The sequence below is a fragment of the Biomphalaria glabrata genome, chromosome 3 (assembly GCF_947242115.1).
Source record: "Biomphalaria glabrata chromosome 3, xgBioGlab47.1, whole genome shotgun sequence".
Classification (NCBI taxonomy): domain Eukaryota; kingdom Metazoa; phylum Mollusca; class Gastropoda; family Planorbidae; genus Biomphalaria; species Biomphalaria glabrata.
In genome coordinates, this window is record NC_074713.1 from 9391982 (window position 1) to 9413263 (window position 21282).

The following is a 21282-nucleotide window of genomic DNA, read 5'->3' on the forward strand; positions in this document are numbered from 1 at the left end:
CAGAAATAACCGTCCTTCTGCAGTATGCTTTCCTTTAGTCTTAAATATCTGTCCTCTGCAATTAATTTCCTTTTGTTCTCAAATATCTGTCTGTCCTCTGTAATTAATTTCCTTTTGGTCTCAAATGTGTATCACACGACTTTTGTAATGAATCTTCAGCTGTCTTGTTTGGAAGCCACCTGCTGCCTGGTTATCTCTTTAGTGGTGCCTAGGCTGGTCTTTAAAGCTTTTTCGGGGGAAACCCCTGTTACACCATCTTTCAACTCACCATATGAGATATGTGCCCTGCCCAACCTAGCTGTCGAACCATAAAAGCAATCCCTCTCTACTGTCCATACAGGCATTTATCATTAATTTAAAAAAAAATTATTTTGCAGTTCACCAATAAGGATACCCATCCTTTGCTATGTTTTTTTTTAATCTCTTCTTTTTTTTCCTGATACTGCACTCTATAGGAATGCATGGATAAAATCTTATGATAGTTACAAGGCCATACCATTGGAGCTTAAGACTTTTTAACAGTGTTTAGGGATTGTGCAGGGCTTTTGCAAAAGAGAATTAGATCCTTTCAAGTCTTTACCCAAATAGAGTTTGATGATGATGAATGATGCTTAGGTCATCACTAGGTATAACTTTTTTGATCATGACAACTACTTGCACAGAAACATGTTCTTTTATTTATTGTTGTCAAAGAGAGATACCTTACAAAATAGTTAACATGAAATTAAGTATGGAAGGCCATTGGTGAACAAAATTATAATTATTGACATTAAAATTTGAACAGTACAATAAAAAACAAACAAAAAAACCCTACAAACTTACTTTCTTGAGTCAGTCATAAAAAAATGTTTCAATAACAGACAGTATTCTATGTTATCAAACACTTTTAAACTTGGTCAAACACCAGGGAACAAACTTTGACAAAAAAGCAAACTTGAAAGTGACATAAATATCATATATATATATATATACATATATATAATATATATCATAATATGGCACATATAATTATGCATTCAAATTTCAGCCACCACTCTTTGAATAAAAATTAAATACATTCATAGTAAATAAATAAATTTAAAAAAAGATGCACTATAATTCTGTATCAAAACTATCCACATCATGGAACAAAAGATGAACACATGATGATATATTTAAAATGAATAGAAATATGTGCTCAGAATAGGTTTGGCTTTCAATAACTCATAATGGCCAATGTAAAGTAAAATCATTAAACATTTCAAGTAATTACTTGCCTCTGGAATTGTTTTCTAAGTTACTTACAGTTAATTACAACCTCAAGAAAACAGAAATTAATATCATGGCTAGTGGACTTGTTCAATAATCACAAGTATATTCTAGTAGAATCAAACTGCTATCTCTGCCATTTTCTAGAGTATATCAAAGTAAACTCAGAAAGAGATAAAAAATCAAATTGATAAAAGGCTCTTCAAATAAAAAGTTTTTGTAAGGTAAAAAAAAACACTTAAATGCTGCGAAAGCACAAAGAATTCAGTTTTACTGAGAAGTAGGTAAAGAAGCAACAAGGTTTATGGTTGCTCCTAAATCATGGAGGTTTTTGTGACGTATATTGTAACTTCAAAACTATTTGAAAAATGTAAAAATGTAAAAAATGATTTTTTTATAGTTTTAGTAAAGGCAAAGAAAAAAAAAAAGGAATAAAAAATTATGTTTTAACTTATATATTAAAGATGAGTTAGGTGAAAGTTGGAGATTTTGATACAAAGGCTTTACATAATTCTCTTTAATGTAACTGAAATGAGTCAGTAACATTATTTTAAAGAAACCTCAAGACACATGCTGATTTGATGTTACAAATAAAATGGAGAAATAAACATTACAATAACTAGAAATTCTCTGAAGAAGTGAAAAAGAAAATGGAGGGGAGATGACATTGTCACTGAACAGCTCAGTGGTGAAAGATTTGTATTGCCACTGAGACTGACAGTTCTAGAGTCATTTTCTTATTAAATTCAACAAACAGTAAGATTGTCTTGCTGAGAGATGCAAACACTGCCTAGGAAACCCTACAAAAACTCAGATGCTTACTATACCAAATTAAAAAAGCGCAATCTTATCTAATACAGACGTTACTTAATATTATAATAAGGTCTGACTGTATATAAATAATAATAATTAAAATGAGATCAAATCTTATCTTATCTTATATAATACAGACGTTACTTCAAAAAAGAAGATGATTACGTCCTACGCGTCATGCATATTAACCAATGACTTGAACTCTGCCAAGTCACTGGTTTTCCTGGCTAGCTCAGGCAACCCATTCCATGCTCTAATAGCACTAGGGAAGAAGGAGTATTTGTACAAATTTGTCCTAGCATATGGGACAAGAAATGTGCCTTTATCTTTGTGTCTTTCAGAGTATTTTATTAAATTTTGTATTTGAAGATTATGGTTCAGTGTTTTATGAATAATTGCTACTTTACTTTTGAGTCTTCTGTCCTAAAGGCTTTCTAAATTTAGTGATTTTACTAAAGGTGTTACTCTAGTCAAATGTGAATATTCGTTTGTTATGAATCTCACTGCTCTATTTTGTGTCTATTCCAGTTTCCTAACATTTTCTTGAGTTGAGGGGTCCCAAACGGAGGATGCATATTCTATTATTGGCCTAACCAAGGTTAAATAACATTTTAGTTTTATGTTCTTATTTGATGTATAAAAATTTCTTTTAATAAATCCTAATGCTTTGTTTGATTTTTTTATAGTTTAATCAATATGTGGATTCCATGACAGTTTTTCATTTATTATAACACCTAGGTATTTTGCAATTTTTAGTCTGTGTTACTGGTTTGCCATGAATAAGATAAGTGGAATTAATTTGTTTTAGCTTTTTTTGTTACTCTTGCTCCAATTTGATTCCCATTTCTGTAATTCATCTAATTCTCTTTGTAAAACATCTGTGTCTTGTGTTGTTTTTATTGTTCTATATATTATGCAATCGTCTGCAAATAATCTAACTTTTGTTCCTGAAGTAATGCAATTTGGTAAATCATTTATGTAAATTAAAAATAGTAGTGGACCCAAGACTGTTCCTTGAGGTACACCTGAGTTTACTGTTATCGGTGTTGATTTAGAGCCATTTATTATTACAGTTTGTTCTCTACCTATCAGAAAATCTTTAATCCACTGATGCAGTGGACCATTAATGCCGAAATTATTTTTATTTTTTAAGCAAACTATGGTGGTGAACTTGGTATGGTGTGAGGACATTATGTTTGTCTAAGTGGTTTATGATGTTGCTATATATTATGTGTTCTAGGATTTTACATGTGATGCTGGTAAGTAATACTGGTCTGTAGTTTCCTGGGTCAGATTTTTCTCCTTTTTTAAATAGGGGGGTGACATTAGCTTCTTTCTAGTCCTTTGGTACTCTGCCCTGGTTAAAATAAACACAAATAACTGTTGATCATTCTTTGTTTTCATGTAAAATATCATTTTACCACTTCTTTACATACAGTGATGGACACATTGAGTTTGGTAACAATAATTCAAGAGACATCTCCAAATAACTATTAATATCTACAAAATAGTCTATATTTTATGTATAAATATTGTTATAAACCTGGTGGTGGCACAGATGGGGGTAGTGGTGTGAGTGTAGTCAGCCGACGCAAATCGCCCCAGGCCAGCGCTAGACGAGCGGTCAACCGTGACGAGTTACGATGGTCAGCCGAGTCGAGTGTCAACACGGCGGTTCGGGAAGGATCGACGGCGGTTCGTGAACAGAGCTCAGGAGCGTCACGAGAATTGTAATCATCTGACCACCTGGAAACGTCGAGCGGTGTTCTGTCCGGTTCGAGAAGGCCAGTAGGGACCCTATATAAGAGCGGAGGTATCGCAGTCAAGACGGTCGAGAAAAGGGGCTCAATACAGCAAGGTTCAGAAAGGAGGTTCACGGCAGGGGTTCAGAGCCCGGTTCACTACAGTCCGGTCGACTACAGCACAGTTCAGCGGTGTGGTTCTGTACGGAGCATTACGACGGTTCGGTGCGGAGTAATGTCAAGTACAGTTGAGACGGCTGGCGTCTTGATCTTGGTCTGCGATCGAGTCCGACACAACGAGCCTAGTGTGTGAAGTCAGTCCTGAACTGTTGAACCCAGTGCAAGCCCGGAACGAGACGGAGAGGCCAGTGCAAGAGTTGATACTGCGGAACGGTGTTATCGGAGAGATATTTGTACAGTGTACGTGTTGCCAATTGTACAGTATTGGCTGTTATTTATTCAACTATTAAAGTGTTACGTTACTTTGGAGCCCTGAGTTGTCAAGTTCTTTAAGTTGGTGGTGTATGGTGCAGTTTGCAGAGAGCCTGGATAGTGAGATTCGTAACAATATATATGAGAAAAATTCAGGCAGAGAGACTATACAGTATTTTTTTTTTTTATGGATCAAGAGACTAACATTTTAATTTAAAATGAGCAGTATTGTAAGCTTTGAAAAACAGGTGATAATTACAATGCAAATAAATAAATGAGACTGGAGGTTCATTTTCAGAACTGATTAAATGAAGCACTGTTTCACAGACATGCGGCTTCATTCTAGCAGCAACACACAAAGAATAAATTACAGACAATATTTACAATACAAGATGGCTTAAAATTAATCACACATAAAATGTACATTAAAACATTAAAAACATTAGAACTAGTTTTCATACTTTTTGTTGTACATCTTTTGCTTTGCTTTTTTAATTTAACATAAACACAAATTTTAACAGCTTATTAGCTTGTAGATTTGGTGCCCATCTCAAAATCACATGTCAAGAAAGAGTGTGTAATACTGAGATACTTGCTTGAGCAGGTCTTCCCAACTTTACAATGCTCAGACTAGGTCATGTCCACAGGATTGAGTATAAATGTATCCTGAAAGTCATCCTTTACAGACAACTCATGACAGGTTCAAGAAAAACTGATCATCCCCGCCTCCGATTTGTGGACGTAATCAAAAAGGACCTCAAAGCAGGGGATATTAATGTTGACAACTGGGAAGACATAGCTCTAGACGGCATAATGTGGAGAGTCACAGATGGTGACCAAGAAAGCTATGGATAGAGAAAATGTCTTGGCCTCAGCTTTGGATAAAAAGCATGCCAAAAGAAATAGAGGACGGACTCTCTACCACCAAAGCGAATGCCACCTTAGCCTGCGTTATATGCGGACAGGAATGCCTCTTGAGAATAGGACTCTACAGTCACGTGAAAAAGTATTCTTCAAGATGAACCATAGTTGTTCTAGGATTGAGAAGGCCACCAACAGCTCAACTTGGTGTACATTAAGTTGTATATCAAATAAAACCTAAACATGGTTACTAGTTAGCAGCAATTGAAGCTCAGACAAATATGACATAAAATTAAATACATTTGTATCAAAGTAATTATAAAGATTTTTTTTTAAATAAAAATATTTACTACTAATAAAAATGTATGCTTATTAAGATCATAGATGATAGTGTATCATGTAAAACAACAGTATTCAATTTAATGTTTATGTAATAAATGAGTCTTATGATACATGACTAAGTTCAATATTTTAAAATCAGATATATATAGAATAATACTGATGCTCTACTGTTTCAAACAGTGAAAACAATAAATAGAAAGCATGTTAACTATAGAGTCCAGATAGAGTAGACAAAAAAGTCAAAGCTAAAGGACTGAGACTACAGCCACTTGAGCCTTTTGAGTAAGTAGCCTCCCTTACAACATCCAGGTTGGTGAACATGAAGATAGGAAGACATTTTGTTTATGCAAGATCAAACTATTAGCAATCCATAGAAATGAAATTCTACAAGTTTTCAAAACACTTCCACTGGTTCACTTTATTCAGTATTCACTTAAAAATGTTTGTGCAAAGGTTACACACATAACTGTGCAAAAGGCACAAAAAACAAGAAAAAAAATCTATTTAAAAAATTAGATAATTACATTAAAAAATATTTTTGCTTCTTTCTGTTGTAATATGAACAAATGAAAACAAATTTTCAATCTGCCACACATAAACTATAATATTGCACCGTTAATTGTACAGTCAAGCTGCCGAATTTCCTTCTTTTCAAAGCATGTCAAAAATATGTATGACGTTTGTGCACTCTTCTCTTTCTAATAAACTTGAGTAAGAATAGAAGTAAAACAAAGAAAGGAGAAACAGACACCAAAACTATGACCATATAGTTAGGCTGGTCAGAGAGTACATTTTCTGAGCTCTTATCGGAGCTGCTTCCGTGTTTTTTACGAGTCCTAATTGGAGGACGTGGCCTTGGGGTGATTTGCCTGTTCCGCTTGATGATCCCCTTTTCTGTTTCTCCCTCGTCGTCATAATAGTTGCGGTCCTCCTGCTGCTCTCTGGTGTCTACCATGTTGTTTTCTGCTGGTTCAAGAGGCAACATTTGCTTCTCGGCACCAGTGTCATCATGAACATTGGAGTACTCTATCAGCTCTTTTTCATTGTCCTCATTAACCATAATATTATCATTGTCCCTCTGGTCAAACTGTATAACTGGGTTTTCTAGATGAGCTTTGGGCTGCTCCGAGACATAGTCCTGAGCATCTTGATTGTACTCCTCTTCATCTTCCCCTTCTTCCTCTTCTTCTTCCTCCTCCGCAGGGTAGTGATCATTATTAGCTGCGCCCAAATCCTCTAATTCTTTGTGTTCATCCTCCTCTTCAGGCCTATCCACTGAGAGCTTTAACTGCCCATCACCATCTGCCTGCAGTAAGCTCCTCATGTCCATAAGGAACAGCTCATGCTGTCCTGTCCACTGTATATTTCCCGGCTCTATCATATAACGGATGTATGAGCACAGTGCCCCAACTGCCACTGCTGTTTTGTGAGAGAGACATCCATCTGTGAAATCATATGATAATAAGTTGACATTTTATTTATCACAGTGTGGCATATCTACAACTTATTATTTTAATATACTGGAAAAATAAAATAATCACAGGCCACAGGTGCTCATAGGAGGTGCAGTGGCTGAGCCATAAAGCGCTTGGCTTCTGACCCAGGGTCCCGGATTCAAATCCTGGTGAAGACTGGGATTTTTAATTTCGGGATCTTTGGAATTCTAGACTCTAGATGATAGTAAGATTTAATCAATCATCAACCAATAGGCCCACAATTTTTTTTTAAAACATAAACTACTTAACTTTTTAATTTCGGCATCTTTGGGCACCTCTGAGTCCACCCAGCTCTAACTCTAATTAGTTTGCCTGACATTAGTTGGGGCAAAATAAAGGCGTTTGGTTGTTGTGATAGCCACATGACACCCATGTTAACCATAGGCCACAGAAACAGATGACCTTTAAATCATCTGCCCTATAGACCACAAGGTCTGAAAGGGGAACTACTAACTAAAGGTGCTCATACCTATTATATTATTAATGTGTTGAAAAGGCATAATATGGGTATAAATCTATTCAGTATTTAATGAAGTAAAAGGTTTTAAAATCCACAATCAAATCTTTGTACATCATAGCAATGGCAAGTGACTTACAATTTATTTTGCATTAGATGCAAAGATGATCAATGAATTAGTCCAGATTACAAAGTATTTTAGAATAGACAAATAAAAGAAAGCAGAATTCTTACCCTCCATTAGTTTCTCATTCAGAAGGCGTCTCTGAGTTTTACTACTTTGTTTGAGTTTACCAACAAAACTGCTTTGTTTTATATTTCTTTGTTTTCTCCTAATAGATACAAAAGAAGCATTGCTCTTTAACGTGACTATATTTGTTGAGTTTTCACTCACAGCTAAATCCTTCTCTTTCACAAAATGAACTTGCTCAGATTTTTCAGACTCAAGTGTTTTTGAACCATCCTTTAGTGTCACTTGACCATTGGCAGCATTCACTTTGTTATGCAGGAAAAGTGTCTGACCTTCTTGGTAGTTGAACAATATTGAGTTTATATCTGTCTCAGTATTTCTGTCTCCAAAACAACCCATAGGAAACTGCCAAGTCAACATCTGTTTTAGGTACTCCATTTTCAAAAACTCATAAAAACCAAGGCTAGGACAAACAAACTCTAGAGAAGGAGAAAAAAAAACTTGTTGGAAACTTAGTAAACACATTTTTATCAAATCAATGAATTATTTTGTATAGATCTGAGAAGCTATGCTTTGAAATGTATGGGCGAGGGGACATACATGCATTGAGGACCACCACAGGGTTGTATAGTGCTCAGGGAAAAGAAAATTTGAGCCTCTCAATGATAGATGAAAAAAAAAGGATTTTCTAAACATTTTTCTATTTTAAAAATGTTTAGAAGTAATGTATAAGTGCTTTGGTTTACAAAATCTAAGAATTGTCTGAGAAGGTGTGAATTCAGAAGAAGAGAAACTACAATGCATTGATGATTGAAGTCACTGATCACCTTACAATCACAAAACATATATCATTTTCACATACAGATTAAAGCCCTTTAAATAAATAATTACTTATCATTAAAAACAAAACTATTGAGAATCTATATTTCAATTAAATTTTTTAAAATCCAAAAAGTCACATTTCAATTTATCTTACGTTGTTCAAAAAATAAATCCTGTTGACTTTCATGAATTTTTTTGTGCATCAGAACTTGCACAATAGCTACCATTTCATAGAAATTATTGGTGCACCATTCCAGTTGCATAGCACTGACATTACCAAATCCACGAGTTTCCATGATTTTATTCATGTTCACAGTGCAGTTGACCTAAATGAAAGAAAATAATAAAAAGAAAGTTTAGAAGGTAATACAAAATTTTTTTCTTTGTCCACTGTAAAATTTTTACTTGCACTTAAATAAGTATCAAATACCTATAGCGTTGTGAGTGAAAGTGTGTCCATAAATGACAATATTTATAGCAAAGGAAATTCAGTTTAACTACATTTGTCCACCTTACATTTACAGCTCTAGCAATTAAAATATAGATGTAACCACAAACAACATACACACAAGAGAAAAAAACACACACACTAACAACCAATACATGATGAATTAGGCTACTATTTACCATGAATGACCTCAAACACCCAGACCTGAGAGTGTGATTAAGGGAATTTTCATATTTATTTTAGCCGAGCTATGCTTCTCAGCTTCAACATGGCGCTCAGGTGTAAAAAGTTGTTAGAGGAGACGAATTGGCCAATAGGGAAAATTCTCTGGGGTGCTCAGCTTTCGAACCCAAATGTCTTAGGAATACTTGGGATAACTGCTTGGATATTTCCCAGACAGAATGTCTTTGTGCAATTTAAGTATTGCCATACTAGCAGGTGATGGAAAAGATAATTAGATTACTTTTGGTAGCTTCCCTAAGATAGAAAAAGTTTTGATGTAACTTGTTAAAATTTTGGCAATATTCACTCCATGTTGCTTGTTTTTTATGATTGTGCCTGCTATTTATATTTTTGTACTTGGTCTATGCAAGCTTGTCCTGACACTTTCTAAAATGCAAAATCATTTCTTTAGTTTTCTGGACATTCAAAATTTAAAAGTTATCAATGCACCAGAGGTAATAGTTGAATGGTCTCTCATGACCTGCAGCCAACAAAAAAGACAAAAAAAAAATATGGCCTAGTTAAAGTCTCAAAAATACTAGGACTATTACATGGGTTGTAAAAAAAAAGTAATTGAATCCTTTCATCACTTAAGTGCACATAATAACAGATGAGAGGCTGTAATCATTTTACACTCTTAAAATAAAATTAGCATGGCATGAAACTAGCTTCAATTTTTTTTTTTAAAGCTGCTTGCGTTTACCGTTGTTTCTCCAATTGCAGTCCACAACAGTTGATGTGTAATACCATAGCCTGTAAGAGCTCTGGTAGTCATAATGTCAGCACAGTCCTCTGTTATATTGCAGTCTGGTTGCAACAACTGTACTATACATTTATCACTCAACTCTTCTGTTAATTTTACTGAGAAAATAGCGAAGAAAAAAAAAATAGTTTTAAGATCTAATAAATCAATAACATGCAACTCAAAACAAAACAAGTCACACTCTGCTCTCACTTCTTAGTACACATAGAGTAGTACTTAATAATTAGGAAAAAGTTTCTCCCAAACAGGCCCCATCCCATTAGACAACATATATTTATTTACCTCCAGAGGGAGGTATGGGATAGGAAGTAATATTCTTTGAGGGGATGTTCAAAACATGTAAGAAAAAAAAAAATTTAATATTTTGCAGGAAAATCATAATGGACAAGCCACACTCTAACATGGAGAGATAACAAGTGATGAGGAAATAACTTGACAAAACACTTGAGATAATATTATAAATGATGCTCATCATTTAAGCAGGTCAGAGTGAGCACGCATAGTCAAACATAAAAAGTAAGTGGGTGGACAGCTATTGTTGAATCCACTTGTTGTTGAATCAAATGTATTGAATAAGTGGTGAACACATCCTCACATAGTTCTGTCCAACTATCTACGTAGTAAAGAACTGGCTGGTTTCACAAACTTTAGATATAAGCAGAATTAAAACTCATGGCACAAGTTACAGTTTTTAAGAAAATAAACCAACGATTATTGTTTTGATGCAAGTAGAAAAAGCTTTTGAAAAGTTACTGAATGAAGATTAGTTACTAGAATCAATCCAATTATCTAACATGTATCAAGCACTGGTATTTATGCGAGGAAATCACAGAAAGAAAAAAAAGCTTAAGGTGGAGGATTCCCCAAAGCTCTTTGTAAACTAGATTTACTGTATGAGGTTAACATCCAAATTAGTAGTTAAATTTCAATGCTAATTAGAATTTTTTAGCCCAAAACATGCATTTGTTATTCTGAAAAAATATTGTAATGGTTGAGGTTTCACAAAGCTAGTTTCTAAATATTAATAATCTATATATTCAGATGTGAAGGCTAGATTTCAGCATAGTCCTTATTAAATTCTAACACAAACTCTGAAATGAATAAAGCATAGAAATATTCATGAATAGAAATTTAAAAAAACTTTTAGTTAATAAATCCAATGTATGAATCATAATACTGAAATCACATAAAAGCTGAACTAGTAATATGAATTAAACCAACAGAACCAATGTACCCCAACACCAAGTCTTGTTTCTTTATAACTTTATAGAATATTTCTCAAGCACTTAAAACTAAAGCAAAAAAAAAAAACAACCTAAAAGACCCTAACATGATTTTTCCAACCGTTAGGGACAACACTAATACGTAAAAATAATTTGAGCGTGATCAAAAAGAGCTAAATGAATCATACATGAACATGTAAGTCCAAACGACAGTCCAGTGCACAAACTGCTCAACGAGGCAGCCGACATAGTATTTATATAACTACTTAATAAATGTAGTCAACACAGAGTGTTTTTTTTTACCTTTTAACTTAGCTTTGTATTGAGGTATTTCCCATCTGAGGTGAGGTTCTAATTTGCGGTGTGGTTTTTTTATCCTCCAAGGAGACAGAATAATGGGCCTGAATTTGTGGAAGTAAACTGGATCATCATTTTCTATATATTTTAGGCCTAAAGCACTGACATTGCTGGATGACTGAACCAAAGTTTCAATGTGCTCAATAATGTCTGAAGAAAGGTTTCCATGAGGATTAGCCTTGTACTCTGTTACTAACATTTGAAGTTGTCCTGTTCAAACATACAATCAAAAGAATTAGAAGGTGGTGTACTTCACAAAAATTAAATAATTAATACTCAATTCAATTAAATCTAAGTGCCCCACTGACAAATTATAATTTATAAAAGTATTCTCTGTGATGGGATTGTCACTTAAATGTGCATTATTTTGAGTAACGTATGTAGGTCTCAAAGTCTTTTTTATTTTATACTATTACTACTATAGATCTAGAGATCAATTATCTATATGAGTAACTCAGTAATATGAGTATATTCCTCACTATGAGTCCTCAGTATAGTCAGTATAGTTAAGAATAATTTTAGTATATATATATATATATATATATATATATATATATATATATATATATATATATATATATATATTAGGGGTGCACCGGATAGTCCCTCCGGCTCCGGCTTCTGCCGAATATCTGGCATTTTTTACTATCCGGTGCTATTTGGCTCCGGTCGGATATCACTACCGGATAGTACACCGGATAGTAAAAAGTACATAATTTAATATGCATAAAGTGGACCTAGTTCCATTACTGTCTGTTATAGAATGTATTAATGTTTATATGAAAACAAAATAATGTGCTTAAAAATAGAGCCATTATGAATATGCACCAAACATCGTTTATTATAAAGACAAGGCGTGTTAATAACTTAATATAAATAGAGATGAAACTTTACATCATAAATGCGCTTTACATACAGAGCAGCAATGGCTGGCACTTTTTTCAATTTGTCTTGACCTTTGAGTAAGTTAGTTAACATGTTAAAATGCTACATTCCTTGACCAGACGTCTGTCTAGCTGTGCGGGTATATCTCCAGAGGTAGAGATGAACAACTCCCACCCGCTTTTATTTGTTTAGTCCATCACATTGAGTTTTTATGGGTGGGTAACCACAAGTTAAATACGACGGACGTAGGTTTAATGTCAGCGTATTGACACTCTCTAGTGGTCACACCTTTCGAGGGAACTGAGTTTGTTTACTTAGTAGTTAATCTTTATTAGGGGGGGGGGGGGGCTGGACTACAAGAGCCACACCTCTAATGTAACCAGGTATATTTCTAGATGAACAACTCCCTTCCCCTTTTATTTGTTTAGCCCATCACATTGAGTTCATTGATTGACAGGTGACCCCAAGTCAGATACGATGGACGTAATCACTCTCTAGAGGTCACACGAGGGAACTAGGTTTGTTATTGGGGGGGGGGGGGGGGGGTGGACTAGACTTTACATTATAAATTCGTATTACATACGTAGCAGCGATGTCTGGCACATTTTAAAAGCTTGTCTTGACCTTTGAGTGGTCTTGTAAACACGTAATATTCCTTAACTACGTCACGCTGATAATCTGTCTAGATGTGCGAGTATATCTCCAGAGGTAGAGATGAGCACCCCCCACCTCTTTTTGTTTGTTTAGTCCATAACATTGAGTTCACGGATAGGCAGCTGACCACATTAAGCCAGATGTCAACGTGTTGACACTTTCTAGAGGTCACATCTTATGAGGGAACTGAGTTTGTTTACTTGGAGTAGAATTTTTATTAGGGGCGGGACTACAAGCCAAATCTCTATAAGGTTAATCTGGTATGAGTTTGTTTATTATGAGATAGGTTGTCAATCAAGGGTCTGGACCACAAACCAAATTGTTAAGACATATTGACACTGTCTAGAGGTCACTAGATGATGACACTAAGTTTGTTTACTTGAAGAGAAATGTAAATTAGAGCACTGAACTACAGGACACACCCCTACAAGTATTTTGTTACACAAGCCACGGGTATAAAAGTGGCTTGCAAGGGCATTTAGTAAATTAAATAATAATAATAATGGCTGATAAAAAGTCATCACTTATATGGCGTTACTTTAATGTCAAAACAATGGACAACTCTAAAGCAGTTTGCAATGCTTGCAAAGTAGTACTGTCACGTGGTAAACCAGCAAACCTAAAGACTTCTCAACCACCACTATGATTAGTCATCTACGCTCGAAACACCCAGACTTATTCAACGAAATGACTGCATTGAAATCAGCATCAAGTAATATCACTGCCTGTGCCAGTACGTCTACGAGCTCCAGTGATTCGTCAAGCCTCACACACAAGCAGCAACCAGCTGAGCTGTTTGAGTCATGTAGGTATCCGGCTCCGGACGAATATCTAATTGTACTATCCGGTTATATCCGGCTCCGGCCGAATATCTAATTGTACTATCCGGTTATATCCGGCTCCGGCCGGATATCAAAAAGTACTATCCGGTGCACCCCTGATATATATATATATATATATATGGTGACCGGTCACTTCATCCCCCAGTCATTTCATCCCCTGGTCACTTTATCCCCCGGTCACTTCATCCCCTGATATTTTCATCATCTGATAATTTTATCTAACAAATTGTAATTTTAAAAAGCATTAAATGAGCAATATTTAATGTATTCCTTTTTATTTAAATGACAGAGAGAGAGAGAAAGAGATAGAGAGAGAGAGAGAGAGAATCACACCCTAAATATACATGCAAGATTATTTCCAATAAGCACTCAAACAATTAATTTTAAGGATATAGGAACCTCATCATGACGGGTATGTTCTCAGAACTAGAGGCCTCCCCACCAGTTTTGATATCTAAAATGAATATCAATAAACAAAATACATACTTACATTTACATGTAGAAATGAAATATCGATAGAAATAAAGTCCTATAACACAATTTGTAACTTTAATGTTTATAAGGAAGACCGCCTTTATTAGAAAAAAATAAAACCTTATTACAAGGCTAAAAATGACTCGCCCATTTTCAAGAAAGAGCGATTGAAAAATCAAATAAAGTGAAACATGGTCGTACTTTCACCACAGCTTAACCTTTGATTATAAGTTATCAGCGGCACGGTCATAATTATTGTAATCGCACTTCTATCTCTCAAAAGATTTCCACTACTTGCACCACACATTGGCCTTTGATGATAAGTTATCAGCGGCACGGTCATAATTATTCTAATCGCACTTCTATCTATCAAAAGATTCCCACTACTTGCACTACACCTTGGCCTTTAATCATTACGCTATAGATAAGTACACATCCAGATTTACCATATAATATTAGATTTCTCATTAAGAATACAAAGTGGAAGAGGAAACACTATAAACGCATTGGTAATATGTCATAAAATGTAAAAAAGAAAGCATTCTACATAATCATATTTATATATAAAATATTTAATTGGGGATGAAATGACCGGGGGATGAAGTGACCGGGGGATGAAGTGACCAGGGGATGAAATGACCGGGGATGAAGTGACCGGGGATGAAGTGACCGGGAACCATATATATATATATATATTATATATATAATTTATATATAATATTTATTAGATCTATATTGTATATCACAAAATGTTTGTCTTTATTTAAACTTGGAATTAAGTCAAGTTAAGTTTTAAAAGAGTTTAAGTAGTTCATGTTTTAAAAATAAAAATTAAATAGTGGGCATATTGGCTGATCAAGATCTAATCTATATATCTATAGCTCTATATAGATCTATATATATATATTATAGAATTCTAAATTTCTAGTCTAGATCTAGATTACTAGATCATTACACAGTAGATGAGTATCTCGGTAAAACTTTCCATCAAAGGGCCCTAGTTTTGAAGTTCAATTATTTGGCAGCTATCTATCCGCATGTATGATGACATACTGACGTGACGTGCTAGCAGAGTGCGCCCGGTCACTGTCTCCCTCTCTCCTCTTTTAGTAAATCTTTGATCTAGATTTTTTTTCTACAAATTATTATTTGTAAAATATTCATGTCTAGATTGTATTTAATGTCTTTAATAGGGAATTTTAATTAATATATTGTTAATTACTTATACATCTCTTTGTTAAAAAAAAAAACGAGGGCATAATTAAGGTATTTAAATACGTATTTAAATTAAACAGGACACACGCCTAGATTTCTTTTTCGGGATGACCTTTTATCAATAATACCCGTTTTTTACATTAGTAAAATAAAATTAGTGTATATACTACAACATGTAAAATTTAATGAATAACTTCTTTATACCAATATTATTGATTAACATAAAATATTATAAAGATCTGTATGCTTGGGAGTTCTTTTGAACATTCGATGTCGAGACACAAGAAGCTAAAATCTGTAAATCTAGGTATCTAAAATATTCTTTCAAATAAATATACTTAAATAGATCTAAATCTTAAATCTGAAGATTGAAGATTCTTTTTCTAATCTACAATTTAAAAGCTTATTGTGTTGAAAACTTGAAACAGGGAGCATTTTTCTTTTTATATACTCTATTTAAAGAAAAATAGAAAAATGTTAGTTTTTTTGTAATTTTTACTAAATGATATTATAATTTTAAAATTTTAATTTCATTTTGATTTGCCACTTATTTTAAAATTAAAATTCCTCCTTTGAAACTGTACAATTTGATATATATATACTTTTGTATATGTATTCACAAAAGTTTTTGAAATATTCACATTAAAAAAAAATTTGTTTCACTTTTTTTTTTTATTTCTCTAGATATATAAAGTCTTAAAGTCCATAGTCATAGGATGTCAAGACACTTTGACTAACTTAAAATCACAATAACTTTTGAACCAATAATGCTAGCACCATAAATTTGATGTTGTCGGAATGCATTTTTCATCCTCTTTCATTCTATTACACATTAGTGACATTTGTTGGTATAGGATCAATTTAATTTTTTTGGTGCAACTACCTAGGCTAGGGTTAGAAATATAATTATAAGTAGTCATCCTTATTCTCCTTAAACTAAAGAAGATTTTGATGTGTACTTCATTTTCTTTTCTATTTCTATGTCGAACCATTGTAAAGTAAAATAATCATAATAATGTGCTGTCAAAGTCAAACTTTCAAATTTGGGCCTATTGTGGTGATTATGTTTTGTATATAATATTGTAAACGGTACGTCATAGAACCTTGGTTGTAAGACTTAACTCTTTCAGCCTGTTGCTAAAATAGCAATGGATGCGGGCAAAAATGGCTACCAGTTTTTGTTTACATTAGGGTTATAAAAATATTTTTTATCTCATAAACGGTAAATCACAGATAAATAAAGTTATATATCAAATTAAAGCAAAGATCTTCACCAACACAACTCTTTTAATCTTTTTGTAGTTTATTTAATTTGTATAGATGATTTTGCAGGTTGAATAGGATGGAAAAAAATAAAAGAGTAAAAAAAATTTTTTTTGTCTAGGTTTGTTATACATAATATATGTATAATATTGCTTGAAAAGAGTATATTTTGTACTCATTTTAAAGTAAATTCATTTTGATAAACATAAATCAAGTTTTTTTCCCTAATTTCTTGCTTATTTATTTTAATTTAATTTTTTTTCTAAATTGCATTAATTTTAATTAAACTACTTTTTTTTCCATATCTATTATAAAATAATTTTTTAAAATTTCTTTATTATTACAGTCACCATAAATTATATATTAAACTACATAGATATGCATAAGAATTCTTTTTTACCCTTTCTTTATTCTTTTAAATGTAAATAATTTGTAATTTCATGTCTTAGATCATAGTCAATTTTTTTTCGCAATTTTTTTTTCTTTGCAATAACATCAATATATACTCTTTATTTTTTTGTATTGACCATTTTGACTAAATACTTTTCATTAATTAGAAAGAGGATTCATTTCTGAATAATTTGATATACAACACTTAAACATGCAGTGAAGATTATAAAACAGATATTACCTTAGACGCGTAGAGTTGTAAATCCAATTCGAAATCATTTTTGGCAAAAAACAATATCCAGTGAAATAGGAATAATATTTACATTTTACACACACACACACATATATATATACATTTATTTACATTACATAGATGCTACTGCCACTACTCGAAAGCTATATTTTTGCCAGATCCTCATGGTATAGACGAAAACAATGTTTCACACAGAGCCGAGGTTGCGACGGGCAACCCGAGCAAAAGAATCTAGTCCGCTTCCGTTGTGATTGACTCTTGCAATAGACACAAGGGCGATCATTCTCTTCATAATGAACAAGATGAGGCCCAGGTGCTATTTTGCTGTCAGCTTTAACAGTCTTCACTTTCACCTGTCTGGGAACATCACCCAGTGCAGTGGCAGCATCAACTAAACCATCAATTAAAGTTTCTTTAAATTTTTTTAAAGAAAGCTTTTTTGAAGGCTGGTCACATGTAACCTGTGTGGCATTATAAATGATGAGGGCATTAATCTGTGCAATTTCTAATATCCAGAAAAAGACTTTCTTCCACCATTTCATGCTTTTTCTAGAATGCACAGAATAATAAGAGAGCATTTGGTCTGCCCTGTCGCAACCATTCATCATCATATTGTAGTCGTGAACCATTTCTGGCTTCTCGACAACACTGCGCTTCTGTTGCACATTAATGATGCGATTGGTTGATTTTGTGGACACCATAATGCAAGGCTTTTTAGCTTTCTTATCCTGCCATGCCACACAAAGAGCATCTATACTGCCAACAGACTTGTAAAATTGAGTTTCTCTGTGACGCAGCTTTTGCTTCTTGAGCTCGGCAGGGAAATTTTTCCTAGCCAAGTTGACTGTCCCAGTATAATAAAATCTTTTCTGAGTTAGATATTCCAAGAGATCTGTTGATGTATAATATCTATCAGCAAAAATATGATGCCCACTTTGAAGTGGTTGTAGAAGGGTATCAAATATTTTGACTGCATGGCTGGTAATACTCTTTGATGAGTCTGAGTAAGTAGTGTCACTTCCATAATAAGTAATAAGATTTATTACATAACCTGTACTGCTATCACACAGGCCATAATTTTTTATGTAGTGCTTTTCAGGCTTACTAGGGTTGTACTGTAATGGTCCAAACCTGCCTTTAAATCCTATCACCATCTCATCAATAGCAACCTCCTCAAAAGGATAAAATGCCTTTTGAAAATTTGAACACATCATCTTTACGAAGGGTTCAACTTTATCCTTACCGACCGAGACCGCTTCACCTACATGCATCATGCTAAAGAACAAGAGTTCAAATCTAGCTCTTGTAAACATGGTATTAAACCATGGCTGATATATATGTCTTTATTAGACCAAAAGTCCCTGACAGACTTTTTGTTTTGTAGACCTATCGAAATAAAAACTGCGAGAAACTTGTACATTTCTGCAACATTTGTGTCTGTCCAATTATTAAAAGTGGACCTGACAGTAGGAGGATTGTGTTTTTGAATCACAATTTTAGCATAATCATTAATGCTATCAACTAAAAAGGTCATGATACAACCATCTACTAGCCTGGTAAAAACATCAAATGGTGTAGAATCTCTTGTCAAATCTAACTCAGAATTGACTCCACTTTTAGAAGGCTGGGACATTCTAAATGTATTGGCAGTACTGACAGGACAATTGTCAGCAACCCTCTCCCATTGCCACCCATCATTATTACCACTAGTTCTAGGTCTAAAATCATCTGGTTCTGGAATTGTAGCAATAATACCAGTCCCATCATTGTTAGCTTCACTGCCACTATCACTGTCAGAATCTGAGTCAACCACAGTATCATCATATCTAGCTCTTTTCTTCTTCACAATGTTATCATCTACACCATGATTTTCTGGCAAATATGTTGAATCATCTTCACTATCACTATCACTAGAACTTTCTAAAGCTAAAAACAATTGAGTAGCTTGTGCTACCGTCAATCTTTTAGGCCTACCACTAACACTACTGCATCCAGGCATAGCATCCATGTTTGTTTTTGTTTGCTAAGCAACACACTAATTAAAATAATATTAAAACAAAAAAACAATCCAGGTTATTGCATAAAGACGCTTAAAAAAGGAAGGTTTCGTTTCTTTTTACTATTTTTGTTTTTAAAAATAACTTTAAAAACTCTAACTACAAGAAACGGACTAATTTTAGAAGCCACCCCCCAAAAGCCAGTATACTGGCAAACCAGGCTATGAGGTATAGCTGTTTTGCCAGTATACTGGCAAAACAGGCTGAAAGAGTTAAAGAATTCTATGTTTATTTATTATTTTACTATTATTTCATTGGTCCATTGGTTGGGACAGAGTGACAGCGCTTGAAGTTTTGTTTTTGTTGACAGGGGACTGGAGTTTTAGGATAGCATAGTAGGAGCCATTATAACACAGTTCTGATAGTTAATGTATATTTAGGAATTCAGCTTTTGTTGGCGTTATCTACAGTTATAATTTATTCCTATTTCTTTATTAAATATTTCTTATTTCTAATGTATCCCTGCCAGGCCACCAGGCCGGTGTTCTTGAAGTATTGCATACGTAATGTATCCATGTCAAAGTCAAAGTCATAGGCTAGGAGTTCACAACAATCACAACACCTATACATACTCTGCCATACTACATAGTAGTACATAGTATTATAAAAATTTATTATTATATATAGGCTATAGCCATAGCCGCCATATAGGCATCAGGTATCCGAATAGCATAATTCAAACAATTGGCATAAACTAATAAACTACTCTCTAGTGACTCTAAGTACTCTAACTCTAGACTCTAAGTCTACTGTCTCTAGAATACTAGATCTAAGTAATTTAAATAAACTTTTACTCGTAGATTCGTAGTTATAATCTACTCATAGATTTTTAAATTAAAATTTACTTTAACTTTAATTAATCTTTAATTCTTTATAGATCTACTTTATTTTTTTATTTACTTCGTCTTCCGGCAGCTTCGGGTAGTAACTTTAAGTTTAAGTTAAGTTAAACTAAGAATAAGTCAATAAGATCTAGATCTTCTAGATCTATCTAATCTAGATCTAAGAATCCAAGTCAATCTATTTTATCTACGGCCAAGTCAATCTAAATCTAAGTTTATTCTAAGTCTAAGTCCTAGATCTAAGTCCGTAAGCCGTAACTGGCGTAACTTACCTTGCATAATACGAAGTCCAAAGAAACCATCCAAATTAAGATTTCTGTAATGTTCTTTATAAAACTTCATTACATTATCTAGCGCAATTAAGACACTTTTTATATTACTAGCATTTACATCTTTAAGAGGTAGATCTAGATCTAGATTTATTCCTAGTGTTAGTAAACCAGCCAATGTTATTAATAGTATAATAAAAACATTGGCCGCCATTATTGTTGGCCTTAACCTTTGTAATTTAAAAATTGGGAGAGTTACTCTCACGACGCGAACTGAGTAAACAAAGGAAACATTTAAGATAGTATCTTCAGTCCTATAGTTATATAGTAAGTGTCGACCACCTTTTACCTCACCATATCCCATACGGGATACGTACCCTGTCCAGCGTAACTGTTGGACTATAAGAACTCCCTCTATAGCCTACTGTCCATACCGGCGATCGCAGGGACATCGCTGTTTCAGTGTTTGTAGTGCGGTCTTGGTCGACGTAACAGGGGCGCCCCACGGAAACGCTTCAAAGACCAACTTAGGGGCCAACTTGCCTGGCTTGGCTGACATAAAAGAGAGCACCTGGTTGCATGTGGCCTCAGAACGAGACAGCTGGAGGTCACTCACATAGGCCGCGGGATACACATTTGAGACCTAGAGAAAATCCGCTACCGAGAACAGACGCAGACGGCGAAAAGAAAATCTAAATTGACCACCTGCGGACAATAGTTGT

At 34.0% G+C, this 21282-nt stretch overlaps 1 protein-coding gene across 1 annotated transcript; it reads right to left on the reverse strand.

Annotated features, from left to right (window-relative positions):
- Positions 1-741: 741 nt before the first annotated feature.
- LOC106067860 (uncharacterized) lies at positions 742-20796 on the reverse strand. Its single transcript, XM_056023259.1, has 6 exons — positions 20564-20796; positions 11363-11626; positions 9777-9934; positions 8558-8729; positions 7626-8060; positions 742-6881 (listed from the first exon to the last, which is right to left on the reverse strand). Exons 1-6 carry the CDS (start codon positions 20772-20774, stop codon positions 6100-6102), a joined length of 2022 nt encoding a protein of 673 aa, XP_055879234.1. The 5' UTR covers positions 20775-20796; the 3' UTR covers positions 742-6099.
- Between the last annotated feature and the right edge of the window lie 486 nt (positions 20797-21282).